The sequence below is a fragment of the Leptosomus discolor genome, chromosome 7 (genome assembly GCF_034619465.1).
Source record: "Leptosomus discolor isolate bLepDis1 chromosome 7, bLepDis1.hap2, whole genome shotgun sequence".
Classification (NCBI taxonomy): domain Eukaryota; kingdom Metazoa; phylum Chordata; class Aves; order Leptosomiformes; family Leptosomidae; genus Leptosomus; species Leptosomus discolor.
Genome location: NC_141397.1, coordinates 396,874 through 415,249, shown reverse-complemented (window position 1 = coordinate 415,249; position 18,376 = coordinate 396,874). Strand labels below are relative to the sequence as shown.

Genomic DNA, 18,376 nt, shown 5'->3' with positions numbered 1-18,376 from the left:
TAAATACATACATACATGAATGGAAGTTCCTTATGATACCATGGGAAAGAGTCCCTACCCACAGATTTGGGCCTACCTGGAGAGCAACAGGGCATGTTTAACAGACTGGGGCACGTCTAACGCCCCTGCCTTAGATTGTGTTCTTGAAAGATGGATGCTTTTTCAACCTGTTGGACTTCACGATGAGGTAGATACACCCTTGCTACAGTGCAAACAGGAAGGTAAGGGAAAGAGCAGAACGTTTAACAGCCCCTCAACAACTGGCAGTAGTGTCTTGGCCAGCCCTAACTTGTGGAACACATTACCAGGGTGGAAAAAAAAAAAAAGGCAGAAAACCCCCTTATTTCTAGCCTCAGCGGGGAATTCGGAAGCAATCCAAGGCCACGGACTGGACTGCCACAGCGGGAGGGCATGCAGCGTCCACCAGGAGACAGCACCCAGGCTGTGAAGCGCGTTCAGCCGTTGAACTCCACGATGCTGCCAGCCAGCTCGGGCGCAGCACCAGCAGCTTTTCATTCACGAGCTGATCTCACCAACACAGGGACAGGGTTTCAGGCGGTCATTCAAAACTAGCAAGGACAAAACTGCCACCTGCATACTGAGTCCCTGTCACAACAGTGTCCTTAGACGGCAATGTGCTACCAGGACCACTGGGAGAGCTAATCCTGACCACCTTTGCAGTTTTAGCCATATTTCTTCAGATCACCTGGTGCTCACCGTCCTTCTTAACAACCACTAATCCTAAATAGCACCTACCAGTGTCCACGCTCCCAGTCCTAGGCCAGACTCTCTGTAAGCAGAAGAGCATGATGATCTGCATCTTCCTTCTCCCCATCGACCCTCTGTTTTCTGCTTTGAGCTCTTTCAGAGTGTGTTTCTCAGAACAAGAACTATTTGCGTTTCCCATGTAAATAAAAAAATTCCTAAATATATATATATTATCTTCTATATGAATGCTTACATAATATATCAGCATAACAGGAAATCTTCAACACCTATAGCTCCATTTAAATTAAGCAAATGTAGGGAATACAGTTACTGAGAAGGAGGCTGGCCTTGCTTAATTTCCTTCAGGCAGAGCTATTTGCTGTGCCCGGACACGTTATTAAGTTATGATCTTTATCAAATACTGAAGGAGCGTCATTGCAAGCTAGGGATTATGACGGTGAACATACAAACACTACCAAGAAGAATCTTCAAGCCAGTTAAGTTAAAATCAGTCTGCCCATGAGGCTAGACTTTAAGAGCACAGAACCAGCACAGTACTATATGCAGCCAGAATGTAAAAGCTCTGGTACTTCCAGCTGAATACCTCCTCCTCACAGTTAAAAACATAATAAAATACATTCTGGAATTCGGGCTTATATTAGGGATAGATATTCATTTCTTCCAAGGCTGCAAAGCTGCCTAAGGTCACTGAGACTGCTTTTACAGGTTGACTGAGAATCTACCCCAACTACTCACAATGAGAAGATAAAATGTTGCTTGATGTGAAAACAAGACTCAAACATAATTCCATACTCTACCTATTGTTGCAGGGCACGCAAAGAAAATTTCCCTTATGAAAGAAAAATCATAAAACAAGTATTAGCTAATGTATGCATAAATTATAATTTAGTAACTGTACCTAAATATGGCCCTCTTCTCCTGACAGCAATAATACTGACAAATGCATTTTCAAAAGTCATTTGTCATGGAAGATTAAACAAAATATAAACAGAAAAAAATAACCCAACTAGAGCAACACAAAGCAGATTTATCCTTTCTCTGAGTAAACAAAACCAGCTCTTAGTCACAGTGTGCTCTTCAGAAGTTTCTGCAACCTCCTCTTTTCCATGCGCCTGCAGAGTGAAGCCGAGCCTAAATGAGTCACTATCTTTGCCCTGTTCAAGGGTAAGACCAGAGTCCCTGTCCTCAAGAGCTGCCGTTTATGAGGGGACGGTCGGACAGCCAGAGTCACAGGGATGCTATTGTTCAGTAACAACCCACGCAGCATTCTCTCTGGCAGTCTCCCGGTGCTCCTGGTTTACAGCCAGTCATGCTAAGACCTCAATTCCAGTCTTTTAATGAAATGTACTGTAGCTAATTTCACACATGCAAACACACGAATTTAGGATAATCTCCTTGAAAATCAAGGATTGGACAGAGGTCCACAAGCATTTACACTTTTTACCTTGAAAAATCTGGAAGAGGTGGCAGAATACATCATAAATATTCATAATTTCACATAAAAATAACAAATCAGAAGCATCCAGGAGTTATTCTTCTAGACATCTGATTTAAATACAGAAATTTTTCAAGTTTCTCAGTATTTCCCTAAAATTTGTAAAGTCAGCCTTCATTCATAACAAAAAGCTTTTGCTTAATCCTCGCTAGGCAGAGGAAAAAAAAAAAACCAATCAATTAATTCACTGTCCTCTAGCTTCATGCTCTGAATACCAAGCAGGTCTTGCACAGAATTTACACGGTGTTATAAATAGAATGTTTTGAAAATTAAAATGGTAAAAATTAAAAACCTACATCATTGTCTCCTCGCTTCTCATTGACTCTATTACAGCCATCACAGCTGTCACCAACTTCTACTAGCAGGATTACACTTCAGGAAAATCAGGAGTTTAAATGCTATAGTGATTGTTCTCCTGCTCAGTTTGATCCTGCTGTTAAATGAGTGCCCCAGGAACACAAGCGAATCACGCCAACATCGCAGCGAACTTCACAGTACGTGAAAAATCCCCCTGAACCAGCCAGGCCCCATGCAAACCAACGCGACTGCGAAGCTCACCTCGCCCTGAGCAGGGAAGGCAGAACGACCCGCACAGGACCCTGTAAAATTCCTTTTTTTCTTTGATTCTACACTGCAAACCCAAACAACGCTCTGACCACGACCCATGGCGCAATGGAAACCTTCTCAGCCAGCAGTTTATCTCCGGGGATGACAACGCGGGTCACCGCAGCCTGTCCCTGCTGTACGGCTGCAGGACGAGCAGCGGTTCATGAACTTGCCACGGAGCTCCCTTCCTGCGACGGAGCTGACACGTCTAGTTCCCTCACCTGCAGCGCGATTAAGCAAGTCCTGCACACGAACACGTAATTCTGCCTTTCCAACAGCGCATTAGAACAGTTAATTAAGCAGTGTTACTATCGATGATTCACAGAACTATCAATACCAAACATTTCACTGCGGTTTACTGCTACTCTGTTGTAACATTCAGCAAACTAAATCTCATTGGCATTTCCTACTTCATGAAAGGCATTAAAATATGTCTTATGCTTTAAAAATTTTTTAGGATTGCTTTTATATCTAGAGATAATTACGTGTCTCCATTTAGTCCAAGTAAGGGGTTTTTTAATTGAACTTTAAAAAAGTAATCCCCAAAGACTGGTCCATACTACTATAACTGCAAATTCTGAACTCAATTCTAGGGAAAAAATAAAAAACCCTCAAAACGTTTCTCCTGTTGTTCCAAACAAAAAAAAAAATCCTGTTGTGAAAGTATTTTCTATTCCATTTTGCTCTTCACTTTCAAACTGGACTAATTTTCAGAGCACGAGTAAGCAGAAGATTTAATGATATAAAGCTGACACACCTCTTGCCTCAGAAATGCAGAGGGGCAATTATTGACAAGTTATGCAGAGTACATTTTAACATCTGTAACAGGCATTGATAATCACAAATACGTGACACGACCTCGATGAAGCGCAACCTCCTTTCCATGATCCATGCAGGACTTCTTTTGGATAAGCTTCACTATTCAAACAGAGGGAGCTACGGCATTCACATCTTCTATCCAGCTTCTCACTTCGACAGCTGGGTGTGCGCCCGAACGAGGGACCCTTGACCCATTCAAGGTGCATTAACGGGCACGAGGAGGGAACGATAATGGGATGGCCTTGAGTTCTCAACGTGGTAACAGCCAGACACGCACACATGCACACCAGGCAAGGCTGCTGCTGCCATTGCTCCAGTCTACGGGGTTTAATTGAGGGAACCACTTCGGCATCATGTCCTGAACCCCCTCACGGTTCCCGCTAACATACCCGCCCCTTCTACAGGAATGTCATTCTCTGGCTTTAGAACATATCACAGCTATTAAATCAATAAATACAGCATGAGACTCCCATGTAGAGGTTTGATAATTACTGCAGCATGAGCAATCGGGTTTAGAAAAACAAGACATCTGGTAGACGTTTACAGTCCCTCTGAAATTAAATTACACTTGTGAAATTTCCGTTTTTGTGCTTTATCATCACTGAGGCATTTGAAAAAGCAATTCTGTAGCTCGAATATATTCCAGTTGCACATTACCACGAAGCCACAACGTCTCCAGAAACTTAAAAACCGAGTGATGGAAGATTTAGGGAATTAGTAGTAAACACACCAAAACACTCTGGCACGCACCAAAAAAGCGATGCCTTTAAAATCACTCACGTGACTGAACACAGCCCTTTCTTAGCTTAATGGCTTCTTTAAAAGGTTTTGCAGTGCAAATTATTTTCTTTCTTCAGGACATCACAAGTAACCACACTAAGGGGAACTATTTTCAAAATTACACCTGGAGCTGAGCAAGTAGTCTACTGTGATTATGTTTCCCTGCATAAACTCTTTACGGCACCTGCTTCATTTTACCCATGCAAAGATCACAACAAAATGAAAACAAGAGAAGAGATGTAATTATCCAAAGTTATTGTAAATTTAAAAGTAAGTATTATTGAGAATGGGCAATTCACTCAAAATGTCAGAATCTTTTTTCACATGGCTCATCTTAAAATTAAATATTTCGACTCTGAATTTTAATTCTGATATACTTACAAAAACTTTCATCTGAAATAACAGTTTCAACACAACACATCCACATTTTTTAAATTCTTTTACATTTTTTTAAGACTTAAAATCTGTAATAAATCTGACTTTTGAAAGGAATGTCAGATTTCAAATACATTGTAGGAAGCACAGTGTTTCAAGATTTGTTCTTTACTTCTATTTCCAATTTTTTTACCTTTCTTCTTATCGTCTACCATAAAAGACACAAGTCTTATGCAAATCAGGCAAGGAGGAATAACTTCAGCGGCAATCCTACAGTCCTTGTCCTTTGACAGAAGCCTCCTTTCGGTAAGAAAACAGCAAACCTATCTGATTCAAATAAATAGGAGTTTTGTATAAATCTTAATACTGCAAATTTCAGACTCTGCCCTCTGTCAAACACAAGCATCTTGGGTTAGTGGGGAAATAAAGTCTGTCTTCAGACATTTTATATTAATTTAGCATACGTCCAGCAAAACATACTTAGGACGACTTAGACAATAGGTGAAGGTTTTGCGCTTCTGTCCTAAAAACACAAACTGGAACAACAATAAAAGAAAACCAAAATCATGCCTTGATATTAAATGTTTGCCTTTCCCTGTAAGGGCATTGAGGAAATTGTGACCATATCTTAGGATGGATACACGAGCAGAGATGACATAAAACGTTCAGGAAATTTGGTTTCCTGAAAATCACAATGGCAGATTTGCAACAGATCCATTCCCTGTTGTTTCAGTCAGCTTTCCTAGTACACAACCGAGTATCCCAATCTACTAAGCTTAATATGGAGTGAAAATTTCAACATTGATCAAAACCCCTGAAATTTCACATTGGTCTATAATAAAGGGATTTTGTAGTCCTCTACCACAGCTGACTTCCAATTCAACAATAAGCACTGTTTAAACTGTTTATATCTGTAATAACAGCACATACACATATTCATTGAAAAAAGAACCTTACACCAAAGACTACAAAAATCCAGCGAGTATTTGAGTCCTTACTGCACACTATAAGCAACAAGAGCCAAGGCCACAAAGGTACCAACACACAAATTAACAACTGCAGCACAAGAAAAGCTATTTCCAAATATCAGAAGTTTTGTTTCCAGAAGTTTCTTACCAGCAGACACAGTGGCTGCCTCATCTTGGTCATGATTCTCATGCCACTGCATCGTTCGGTAGTAGCTGAGCATGACTTCCCAGAGGGCTTTGCAGAGGTCAGCAAGACATGGAATGTAGCTGTCTGATGTAATATGCTAAAATGAAAAATTAAAAAAAATAAAAAATAAATCTGTAAATTTCAAGGAAATTACAGCAGTATTCCTAGTACATTATAGCCCCAAAGTCTGAGTACCTTCCTTTACAGACAGCTATTGCAGGCTCACACAACTAAAGAAGCATCTCATGAGGGTTTTGCAGAAGGAAAACCAAATAGAAATAACGAGGTAATAATTTTGTAACCAGCAGTTAAAGCCACTCTCTGTGTGTTACAAAATGTGATTTTTCCAGTGACCTGAAAGATCCTTCCACACTGTAAAGGGAAGGATCAACAGCAGCACACAATCCGTGTTTTAGAAGATGTCAGGAGGAGCTCAGCATTACTGTTCGTCAGCGTAAATAAACGGGCATCAGCAAAGAATGAGAAATAAACTGAAGGGCATACAGAAGTATAAAGCAAAAACACTCAGAAGAAAAGTGCACTGGAAACTAAGAAATGAAAACAAAACCACCCCCTGAAGACTTCAAGCAGAAATATGACAGGGCTGCAGTCCAGAGCACAGAGATCAATCACCGTTTGTGGCTTTCTTCAACTGGAATTCACCTCACCAAAGTGTAAAGACCACCTACCTGGAGACTCACTTATTCTGTACATTAATACTTCTGTCAATTACTCTCAATAAATTAATTTTTCATAATCCTCTTCTGCTCATGTGAAGGCTTTTAGACTATGTAAGCCTTTTAAGTCAAAGGGGCACCTCTTTAAAATGAAAGGGTTTTCAACGCAGATGTGTTGTTTACTGGTTGAAGCTACATGACCCCAGGAGATCTGAGAAGCGAAAGAGCAGAAAGTGGACCAGAACATGAACTTTAATCTCCTTGTGACTGTACAAGAAATTGCAACTGACAGGGGGGGTCCTTGAGTTGATGAAGTATGGTGAGGGCTTAGCCTGTGACTGAAACAAACGTCCTAAAGAACATTCAAGATCAAAACATAATTTCAAATTTTAAATCAATGTTAGAACCACCTAAAATATCTTAGGTCTCTCCCTCCCCACCACTGAAGTTTAAGAAACTTTCTCAGGGTGTAACAGTAAAATCGCAAGTGAAAGAATTAAAGAGTGAACTAAAAATACCACTCAAAATACAGTAATTCATTCTAACAACATTTTTAAAAAATTAAACAAAATATACACATGCAAGAAACGGCATCTAAAATCTACACTAGAAGAAAATACGTTGTTATTCCCAGGCCTCTATCTGCCTGTCATCAGGCTTTTACATGTCAATATTACAGCTGTCCCTTATCTTGATACCAGAAGCACAACGAATCTGACACAGTTAGGAGTAATGGGAAGACTCCGATTAAATTAGTGTCTTTACAAGAATCCTTACTGAAATGCAGTATTACAGAAATTGTGAATACTGCCTAAATGCACTGGAATAAAGTCCAAAGCTGATAGTGATTCCAGTAACTAGCGTATTATACTGAAGACATGGGAGTTTTGAAACAGTGGTCTCCCATTTGTACCTTACGATTTGCTACTTTATATTTTTTTAGACACACTAACTCCAAAGTGCTAAAATTTAGTGCAACCAAAATCAGCATGAGGTTGTGAATAAACAGTCTCTCAATTAGCCCATGAGTTGTACTAAGAAACCATAGCAGCTGCAGGGTTATTCAAATAACTTTGTCTCTACTTACAGAAGGTGCACTTACAACAGTAGAAATATTCAGATTAAAAAATATACATATATGCAAGAATTACATACTGTACAGAGGTCTTTGTACTGTAACTTCTGAAACTTGGTGTCAGTGTTTCCTGCACACAGCTCCACATATCCAAGGACTACTTGAAACACAGTGTTGTGAATGGCTTGAGTGAAGTGCATATGTAACTGGTCCATTGCTGTCTGAAAGAAAAGGAATAACATAAAATCAAATACTAAAATTCAATTTGTCACATACCATTGTCTTTTCATGTAAGTCTTCTTCAGTACCGAACACAGGAGCTTGGCACCAGCTCCCACGCTTCACATCTGCTTCAGGAGGAAACAGGTTCACCACCTCCCCCAAGAAATCATCCTGAGCCTCAAGGCAGTGCACAGACAGCAGAGAACTACATCCTACCAGAGAGGTTAGACCTACTCCTGTTTACATAAAAAAAGGCTCTGGGCACACAGAGATGTAACTTCCAGGACACGTCCACGGTGTAGGTTTGATGTGCCTTGTGTCTTACTTTGTTGCCACAAAAAAAAAAAAAAAATAATCCCTTCACAGCTTCATTCCTGTTGCATCCGAGTACAAAATAAATGGGCACGCACGCATGCAAGGTACAGGTTGTGCACAACTCAGTAACACAGACCTTGCCATAAAAAATAGCACCAACACACCCAAATACGACTAATAACGCAAACAGCATTATAAACAGAGCTGAAATACGGAACCGTGGCAGTTACACCATGTCCAGAAAGTGACACGTTACAGTAAGACACAGTTCACCTTTAGCAAGTACCGTTACACCATGTCCAGAAAGTGACACGTTACAGTAAGACACAGTTCACCTTTAGCAAGTACCGTTACACCATCTCAGCATTGTACAAGCCTTCGCGTACTCGGCAAGACTCGTCGGCATTAGGGTGCTGGTTTGGGCTGGGAGCGGGTTCCTGTTCCCCGCAGCAGCTCACACGGGGCTGCGCTTTGGGTCTGTGCCGAAAAGAGTGTTGGTGACAGGGGGATGTCCCGCTACCGCTGGGCAGAGCTCCGGCAGAGCCAGGGGCTGCTCTGCTCCTCACCCCACCCCGCCGGCGAGCGGGCTGGGGGGCACAAGGAGCTGGGAGGGGGCACGGCTGGGACGGCTGACCCCAGCTGGCCCAAGGGACAGCCCAGACACTGTGGCGTCGTGATCACCACAGCGTGTAACGCTGGGGGGCAGGAAGGGGGGATGCCGGGAGCAACGGTGATGCCTTCCCCAGTCACATTACGCGTGACGGAGCCCTGCTCCCCCGAGATGGCCGCGCACCCGCCACCCAGGGGCAGTGGGGAACGGATTCCTGCTTCTGCTTTGCTTCTGCGTGGCTTTTGCTTCACCTGATCAACCGCCGGTTTTCTCACTCTTACCCTTCCCACTCTCTCCCCCATCCCACCAGGGGCGAGGGGAGCAAGCGAGGGGCTGTGCAGGGCTTAGCTGCCAGCTGGGGTTAAACCACGACAATTAGGAAAATAAATCTCTGTCACAGTCTCAAAGCTTCCCGCTGCTACACCACTGTTCTTCGTCACCTGCTGAGGAGACGAGTGACCTGCTGAGGAGATGAGTACTAACCTGTGTTTTGCCAAGCAGCCTGTAAGCCTGCTGAACCTTTGTATAGTGACAGATATCAAAGTTCTTGCAGATCTTGGAGAGCGCTACATCCAGTTGTTCCTATAGAAATGAAGGAAAAAAGGTGTTAAACGCTAAATAAAAACAGGCCAAGTAATACATTACTTAAACGATAGCAAGTGATGAAAACATATTTATTTAAACAATCTCATAATTATGCTTGTAGAATAGCCAAGACTGTACACTACCAGGCTATTCTGAGGTGCTCAGACTTTATTCTTGCAGCCTGAAGTACTTCAGTCTGAAATTTCTGTCAGCCTAACAGTTCCACTATTTCCAAGAAAAAGCATGGTATGAAGTAAACTACCTCACTGAAGTCAAATTCAAAGTGATATTTACTTTGAGAAGGTCTAGCACCCCAGTAAGGGAGAGCTGGGATTTCTAACTTGCTGTACTCCTACTCCTAAGAAAAAAACAGATACGGAGGGAAAAAATGAAAGTGATCCACAGGTGTTTCAGCTCAGACAACTCGCTCACAGACCTCTTAACCCTCTGACTGCCATCTACTAAATGGCATCAACACCATCTGACTTAAAAATTCACTGTGAAATGAGTCATTTATAGACCACTACACGAGCACAATGATCAGTACCGTAGGAGAAAAAATAAGAAAGCACAGACACCTGCACACACACCATTACTAGTTCTGCCATCAGAGCTGTGCCGGAGCCTACTGAACAGCTCTGCAATAAATGAAGTTTATCTATGATGTGCAGTGAATGAAAAAAAAAAAAAAACCTAGAATAGCATCATATACTTAATGACTAACTAACACAGTACCTATGTACTATTACTTGCTCCACTGGAAAATTTTCATTAATTACTTCATTAGCTACAAAATATTTATGGATTTTAATCTTAGAGATTTGGGGCGGAGCAGGGGGGGTTGCTGTTGGGCTGAGTGTGGGGGGACGTGGTTTATTTTGTTGGTTTGTTTAAGCAGATCAACATTTTCTTCAAGAACAAAAAAGGAGACAACCAAAAATTGCATTTTTTTCCTAAGTAAAATGGAAAAGGACAAGTAACCTTACTATCTAAAGATTTAGAACTTCTTTAAAAGGTTACTCAGCAATTTGAATTTCAGCCATACACTGAATCAAAAAAAAATTTTTCCTTCTCTTATTTCCTGCAGAACATCTGTACAGAAAGAGAAAAGGGATATCAAAGTGCCCACAGAGCTCTTCAACACCGAGCACACCAAGCTTTTCAGCTACATTCTTCAATGGTTCCTTCCACTATAGCAACCTTGCATTTCATTTGTAAGATAGTATAAAAGTAAGCCTTTTATTAACTAAATGTTAAAACCTAAATTGCAAGAAGGGAAAAAAAAAAAATGAAAAGATGAACAAGCAGAGGCACTCAACTGTTGAGAAGACTCATTATTAAAATATTAATTAGCAGAATATGATTCTATATTAATTGCAGTATATATTGCACAGGAACACTACAAACCCAGGATGACTTACATTTCACACACACACACACACACACACTCATAATTCCTGTAAAAAATAAGATACTTTCACAGGAGGAAAATAAGATCTATCTATAAATTGACAAGTAATAAATAAAAATCTTGAATACGACTATTTAGCCAGCTGTGAATTGCTTTCGCCAACCAACATGGCACATTTTACCAGATGTTAGCACGAGCAGAATTTGCTCTGCAAAGCTGTTACTAGAAGGAACTAAAGATGCATGTTTGCCTTTAAGCAGCATGAATGTTTGCTCACAAGGACTAAACGGCAAGTAAAAGCAAGCAACAGGAATACAAGCCGAGTGATCTTAAAAAAAAAAAAAAAGGCAAGTTTAACGAGTGGCCTATGTCAGAGTGAGAAGAAAACAGTCATTTCATCAGCTCTTTCGAACCAGCCGCGCTCTGAACAGAGCATGTGTCAGTGAAAGAGAACAAAAAAAAAGCTTTGCAAGACAGCGAAAGTACAAAGGCACAAATGAAGGAAATTAACAAAGTTCTAATTGCACAGGGAACTAAATAAGCAGGTACGATAATACAGGCACTCCCTAAAGGGCAGGTGGCAGAGCCGAGAGCGCTGCCGGGACTGCTAATTCAGCTTCCTGCCAAGGGCTGCACGTGGAGCCAGTCGATGCAGCACGTACGGGACATACAGGTCTGCGTCACTAGATGGCCTACAAAAATCTTGTCAGGTTCCAGCTCAAAATTACCTAGCAATGGAGTTAAAAGAATTCTTACTGTTTATGAACTTCTTTTGCCAGCAGTTTCCAGCAGGACACCATTTCATCTTCATCTGCTTTTGCAATACTACCTACCAACACATACTGATCTGTCTCAGTTGCATCCTTTCCAGCTATCCAAGCCTTACTGCCGATGGCTTACTCAGCACTGGCCCCATCCAGCGGTTTCCAGCGAAACTGTGATCTCCCGTGTACCTTATCCAAACCTATTGGCGTGCTGCTCGTTTACTTTTCACAACTATTTAGCAGACCAAAGAATTCGGAGCAGCTCGTGGACTGAAAGCCACCACACACTACCACACGGGGGGCACACCTTTGCTCCAGCACCTCACGTGCCTGTTCTGTGTGACTGCTTTACCACTTACAGCGGGCACAGCCAGCGAGCTGGGCTCACAAGTTTGACAATGTATTATAGAGCATTTAGGCTGATTGCAGCACAGAAGTCTACATGAATAGCAACAACGATGACATTCCAAAGACAGTATTTGAAAGAAATGAGCACGCTCCGTAGCTGTTAATAGCATTGTATTAGCAAGCCCTAGCACCTAGAGGTTAAATACTAGCATATACTAAACATCAATATATTAATTCTTACCTCTATTTGTTCCAAGGTGTCCTGCAGTTTTGAATTCAACTCACTATTAAAGAAAGAAAAAAATGTTTAAAATAAAACTACAGATATATTTTTCACACCAAATTTCTTGTTTCCAAAAAACCCTTTTGCCTGCTACCAAGCCACAAGACAGTAATTTATTACAAATCATTAACCTGCTGTTACTGCGTCAGACCAGCATCACCACACTACTGCTACTCCTGAAAGGCACTTAGCGCAGGCATTTGCACTATTCCTAACACTCCAGATTAGAATACCTGTTGCAGCAGCACATTACCCCAGGTTTATAATGCAGCAGCGTTAAGAGGGCCACGACAAGACCCTGTCCTGCTAGGATTTAGCCAAGCATTCACAGACATTCCCAACCCCCAGGAAACCCATGCTCCCAAAGTTTTCATTTGGCATAAGAGCAGAGCACACCCAGAAAGGTCAGGGCTGTCAAGTCTTTGCAGACTATGGCACAGTAACTTTGATCTGTTGCTTAGGAACCCCTCACAGAAATACTACAGGGAAAAAAGAACTTCAGCTTACACAACGCTCAGAAAATGCTTTTAAGACCACCATTTCACTTCTCTGAGCTGTATTTGGTATAGAAAGGTTAGCAAGAATAGCTACCATAAGAGAAACTACTTAGGACAAAGAAAGGCACGACTGCTCCTTTCCAACCATCAGCTGTAAAATTCCAGAACAGCAGCCCAGAAAAATAAGACACAAAACATGACTACTATGTTTTTGTTTGGAAGGGTCGAAGCAACCAAGGAATAGGCAAGATATTCTTTTCAAGCATGGAAAGAAGAGTTTTCATGCAATAACCACCATATGTGATTTTAGATAACTTCTATGCTCTGAACCTTCTCCCAAGGGTCCTACGTTAACTATCAAAAGACAGACATTCCAGCTCCCCTACCTAGTTCTCTCCACTCAAATGATACACCCATCACGCCTCCTTTTTTGGTCCTGTTAGATAACCTGGATACTAACCTAAATCTCAAAAGAGCAAGGTTTTCCAGAAAAGCACTGTAATATTCTAAGAAATCAAGCTGCCTTTTCAAGCTGAATGAATGTTGCTAGTTTCTCCAAATGAAAAAAAATGCAGGAGATATGCAGAATAAATCAAAGCAATGTTTGGAGCCACAGAGCATCTGGAAGAGCAGTAAGTACTGAGGAGAGCTTGCTGAACAGTGTGGATGAGACACGGGTATGGAAGGCTGCAAGACCCATCTCTCTACAGAAGGTAGTGTCAAGCAGAGCAATTGTTCAGGAGTCATCTTGCTTCTCAGCAACTGACTTGGCAAGGACTGAGGGAAATCACAGTCATTTTTCCTCATTCAAATAAATGAAGAATAGTTTTCATTTACCACACGCAATGAGGGGATTCAAAATTTTAATGTATGTAGGCAAATGTTGGCTGTACAGTCAATTTTTATACAAAAACATGCAAAAGGCAGCTTTTAATCCGACTTCTAAGCAGAGAGGGGCTTATTTCCAGGTACAATTTCTAACTTCACACACTTTTTTAGTGCATCTTCAGGTCCTGAAAGAACTATAACTCAAAAGCAGATCCTAAACTGAAAGCAAGGACTATGGGGAATTACTCCAAAGTTGCAAAAAAGCATACATTTAGAGACAGAGGAAGGCAAAGCGTATGTTTCATAGATTTTGGTCCTTCTAAGTCAGAGAGCGCTCTGACAGGAGATCAAACAATGTCAGAATTTAACCCATAGATTTAAAATTCTAATTAAAAATAATACAAAAAGAAAATCTAATTAATCTAATGATCATCTTAGTGGAGGAAACATCAAAATTCACTTCATTTTACTCCTTTATTGTCGTATCTATTATGACCTCGAACTTAACATTTACCCAATTCTTTTTTTTTTTTTTTTTCTTTCTGAAAAGCAATGGAAACATCAAGTCTTTCTAAGCCAGGAACTGCAGACATTTGAGTTGTTCTGGTTCTGAGAGCAATTTCTCCGTGACAGCACGAAGCTCTGCACTTGCTAATTTCACTGACAAGAATCAGGGTACGTTACCCTCCACGAACTGTCTTGCTGTGGGTAAGCAAGTTTATATTCTGGAATTAATTTATTAATTAATTAAACATCAGCTCAGCTACCTCTAGGCTGCAGGCTGCAGCACGGTTCTAATTCAGCCTCAGCTGAGGCTTCACCTGCTGACATCCTGCAGGTTACAAAACAACGATGTAGTCCACACATGGACTATATAGCGTTACGATTGTGAAGAGTGGTTAGTAGTGGTACAGGGAGGGGGAAACTACTGAGGATATTTACGCTTTTATAAGTGCCTCAATTTTAGTTTTCTAAGCAGAAAACTAAATTTCAATCAAAGCTGCTCTAGAGAATGAGAATTAAGGATCGCTGGTTTATACCATTTACAAATAAGGTCATATAGAAGCCAAAATCCGCCCAGTGCCACCTTACCTTATGCAACTGTAGTGTTTGAAAGTGCTGGCGGCTTTCTGGCACTCCAGGCACAGCTGAATAGCTCCCGGGTAGTCCTCTTCCTTCGGACAAAATACAATGGAATGCTCATGTGGCTTTTGAAGGAAACACTGCCACACCAAGTTTACAGAAGCTTGCATGCTTCTGTTCAAACTTTAAGGACAAAACATTTTGCCTCTTACATCTTAAAAAGTTAAAGGAAATGTGTGAGGGTGCATGGCAGAACTTAGTGTGCAAGCAGTTTAGAGCTAGGAACAGGCACGTCAGCGACACCCGAAAACACTGCATGTTATGTTACCTTACGAAATGACTTGCTGTTTTATTTCCTTATGCACTCACACAAAACATAGCGGAAAGTTTTTATTACACACCAACTAACATCTTCCCACTTAACTTTCAAAGCTTTGTTAATACAGTATGATCTACACATGAACAAGGAAAGAGGTAAGTTCAGGTACTGGCAGGCTGTTGCCATAGTTTACAAAACCTAAAAAGAGACAAGGGAGACACTCCAACATTACACCCAAATAAACACTGTTTAATTTGACACATTCCACAGCTAATTAGAAATTAATTTAAAGACAACTGGCTCACACAAGGCCCCAGGACAAAAAGAACACTCTTAGAAAAAAAGTTACGGAACTATTGTCCTATAGAAGGAGAATATCCAATAGGCAGACAGATCAATCAGGAAGCACGTGAAGAAGCCAGGACAAAACCAAAACATACACACAGAAATGCAAAACCCCAGGGTCTGGCCAACAGAAGACAGGCAGTGCCTTGAGTATAGCCATTTTTGTATTCTATCAGGTATGAGGCCAGAAAGGCTCTTGGAGGAAGGAAAATCCTCTTTAATAGCCAAGAGCTTCCTTTTTTTGTCCTAATGACATCCGTTATAGTAAGTGCTTCAGAGAGCTCAAATGCAAAGCTTTTACTGGAATTTCAGAGTCATTGATCAAAGAGTAAAAACACAAGGGCAATTTATATTCAGCTATTCTCATCAAGAACTGAACTGAAACTGCTTTGAACAGCAGCATTCTAATGTAGAACAAGTTTAGCTCAAAACACAAAAAACCACACATACATTATCCATTAGATGAAAACAAAACAGTACATTGGGCTAGAATGATTGCTGCTTTTACAGCTCTTTGCACCCTTCTCCATTGGAAACCTGGTACTTTCTCCATTAAGTCTAACGGAGCTCAAATCAGGAAGCTGGCTTGCATGTCATATGCTACTAACATATTTCAGATGCAGCTCACCCCTGTAAGTCATTATAGCTTCATGTCTGGTCTTTTTTGAATTGGGAACCCTATCTAAACATTCCTCTGTGAACAGCTCTTCAAACTACTACCTTCTTGGAGTAAAGACAATAAATTGGCCGATATCTGGGATACCTCACTGGCAGCAGACACTGAGCACAGCTCTAAAACTGCACTCGGCCAGAAAGGGCAGTTCCAGCCCTTAATGTTTGAAAGTCACTGGCAAATGATGACAATCGGACGTTAGGGTCTGCGTGTAAATGCAACAGCCACACCTCTGTCTCAGGACAACTCCTACCAACAGACCCTGAAGAGCCGATGTCCTGTGCCACAAAACACAGCACAGAGCTGAAAAGCCAGGCATTGCACAGGGCTTACCCAGCAGAAGGCAATGGTTACGCAGCCTGTAAATTGGTATGTTCTTGCTCGGTAAAGAATAAGAAAGCATGCTGAGACAAGGTGTATTACCCAGGATAGATTTAAACTCAAAGAATCTTAAAAGTTCCAATTGTTAAGACTCAATTTCCAAACGCAGTAACTAGGGATTATCATAATGACGTTCCATCCAGTATCAGCTGTAAACATTTGGCAAACTAGCAAGTCAAAATTGTTACACTACATCATTAAAATAGAGTTGTCAATAAAACCTTGAAACTGCCTTTCATACAATTAATGACTTTAAGGCAAGACCGTGGTTTTGCTCTGTGCAGTATCTCCTGCATTTTTAGGCAGTATACGTACTGTATCAGCAGAATTTTCAGTGTCATGGCCCGCATGCTGCAATGCCTTCTACAACTGACTATTAAAAAGCCAACCCAATGAATAAGGAGAGAAGATACTACACTCACACAATACTAAGTAGGGAGCCCATATATCCATTTGTACAGTAGAAGTACTTTATCCAGACCCAGCATATCAACAGTCAGCTAAATCTCACCTTCTTATTTCTTCCAAATATCAAGCTAAGGCCAAAAAAAAGTACAAGTTGAGGGTAGGGAGGGGAGTGAAAACTCCACCATGCTCTTACTGAACTAACTCAATCCTCAGTGCCCAGATCTAAAAGCAGGTTTGAGACTTTGACAGAAAATACACCACCACCACCCCCCCCCCAGCACAGGGCCCATCTAATTTGAGATGAAGTATTTCTCATAACATTTAGAAAAAAAAACAAAAATACAATTTCATCACACACACAAACCCATAGCAGAAAGGAAAGAAGGGTCAAAATTAAGATGACTGACAAAAGCAGACTTAGAATAGCTTTAAATTATCATAGTCCGGCAGTGACTTACCTCCAACATCTCACTCAAACGCACATCAGTTCTTTGCTAAAAAAATAAAAAAAAACACAACAGTGATAACTACACAAAAATGAAGAGAAATATTTTGCCACTGAACAAAAACAACCATACATACCAGTGTTTTTATTGTTCTCAGAGACTTTAGCAGTCCAATAAGCAACTGTCGTTTCCTTTGATTAGCAAGAAGCCCCAAACTAGTCTGTGTGAAGCCTTCCTTTGCTATATTCAGGTGTCTGCAAAAGTTAAAAATGAACACAGTTTTCGACGATATGTAAAATAAAACTTATTTCTAATAAATTCTAACATGCCCATCCAAATATATGCTAGAAAATAAGATTGACAGCATTGTCAGGGAAACCCAGAAACCAAGGTGATGCCAACAAGACTACCAAGAAGGTACATTTTCCCTTCTGCAGAACTTGTCTGTGGATCAATAGTGTATCTCAAAAGGTTCCTGTTTTATAGAGAAGTTCGAATGGAGAAAGTGAGAGCTGCAAGAAAGAAAGCAGCTGGTATTTGTTTCAATATCTTTAACTACTATTATTAATTCCATTCAGCCCACAAATAGGAAATATCAGCAAGCAAACTTCCTGGGTTTAGAGATTTCTTACTCTTCCCCCTTTCAGTCCCAGCCATTCTCTAAGCCAGATACCTTCTTCCATTCGTGCAAATAACAGTTGCCAACTGCAGGCCAGTCTGCAGGGATGTAACACGTTCGAGTTCCTACAGAGAGACAACAGGTTAAATAAACACGCAAGTTAAAGTCCTGCTACGCACCAGCGAAGACTAGTGGTAGAAGGTTCTCCTGAGATGTTATAATGACTTTGTAGAGTTACTCTATATATTATTTGTTTCATCACTTCATACATGCTCAGCATTGCACTATAAAATCAATACAAACTATCCTTCAAAATACAGTTCTCTTTTGAGGAAAGATACTTGTAATCCATTTTCATTGCAGTGGGACCCTCTACAGTTACATACTGTACATTTAGCCTAAGAACCTCTGCACCTTAATGCAGAATGATCAAAGCTTCAGGGACAGAAGCACGTGGTTTAATTTGCATTAATACGCCAGAGAGCAGCAAAACAAAGAAAAAAAAAAACATGTTTCACACAGCATTTG

General features: G+C 40.9%; 1 protein-coding gene across 3 annotated transcripts in view; it reads right to left on the bottom strand.

Moving 5' to 3' along the window:
• The window catches only part of VPS50 (VPS50 subunit of EARP/GARPII complex), a 76,156-nt gene that overhangs the window by 43,952 nt on the left and 13,828 nt on the right, over window positions 1-18,376 (bottom strand). For all 3 annotated transcript variants that reach the window (XM_086467702.1, XM_086467703.1, XM_086467704.1), the window contains exons 6-13: window positions 17,903-17,973; window positions 17,366-17,483; window positions 17,242-17,277; window positions 14,667-14,749; window positions 12,208-12,250; window positions 9,342-9,440; window positions 7,792-7,932; window positions 5,921-6,056 (exon numbers count right to left, since the gene is read on the bottom strand). In XM_086467702.1, the coding sequence (XP_086323828.1) occupies window positions 5,921-6,056; window positions 7,792-7,932; window positions 9,342-9,440; window positions 12,208-12,250; window positions 14,667-14,749; window positions 17,242-17,277; window positions 17,366-17,483; window positions 17,903-17,973 (727 nt within the window). The remainder of the gene's footprint in view (window positions 1-5,920; window positions 6,057-7,791; window positions 7,933-9,341; window positions 9,441-12,207; window positions 12,251-14,666; window positions 14,750-17,241; window positions 17,278-17,365; window positions 17,484-17,902; window positions 17,974-18,376) is intronic.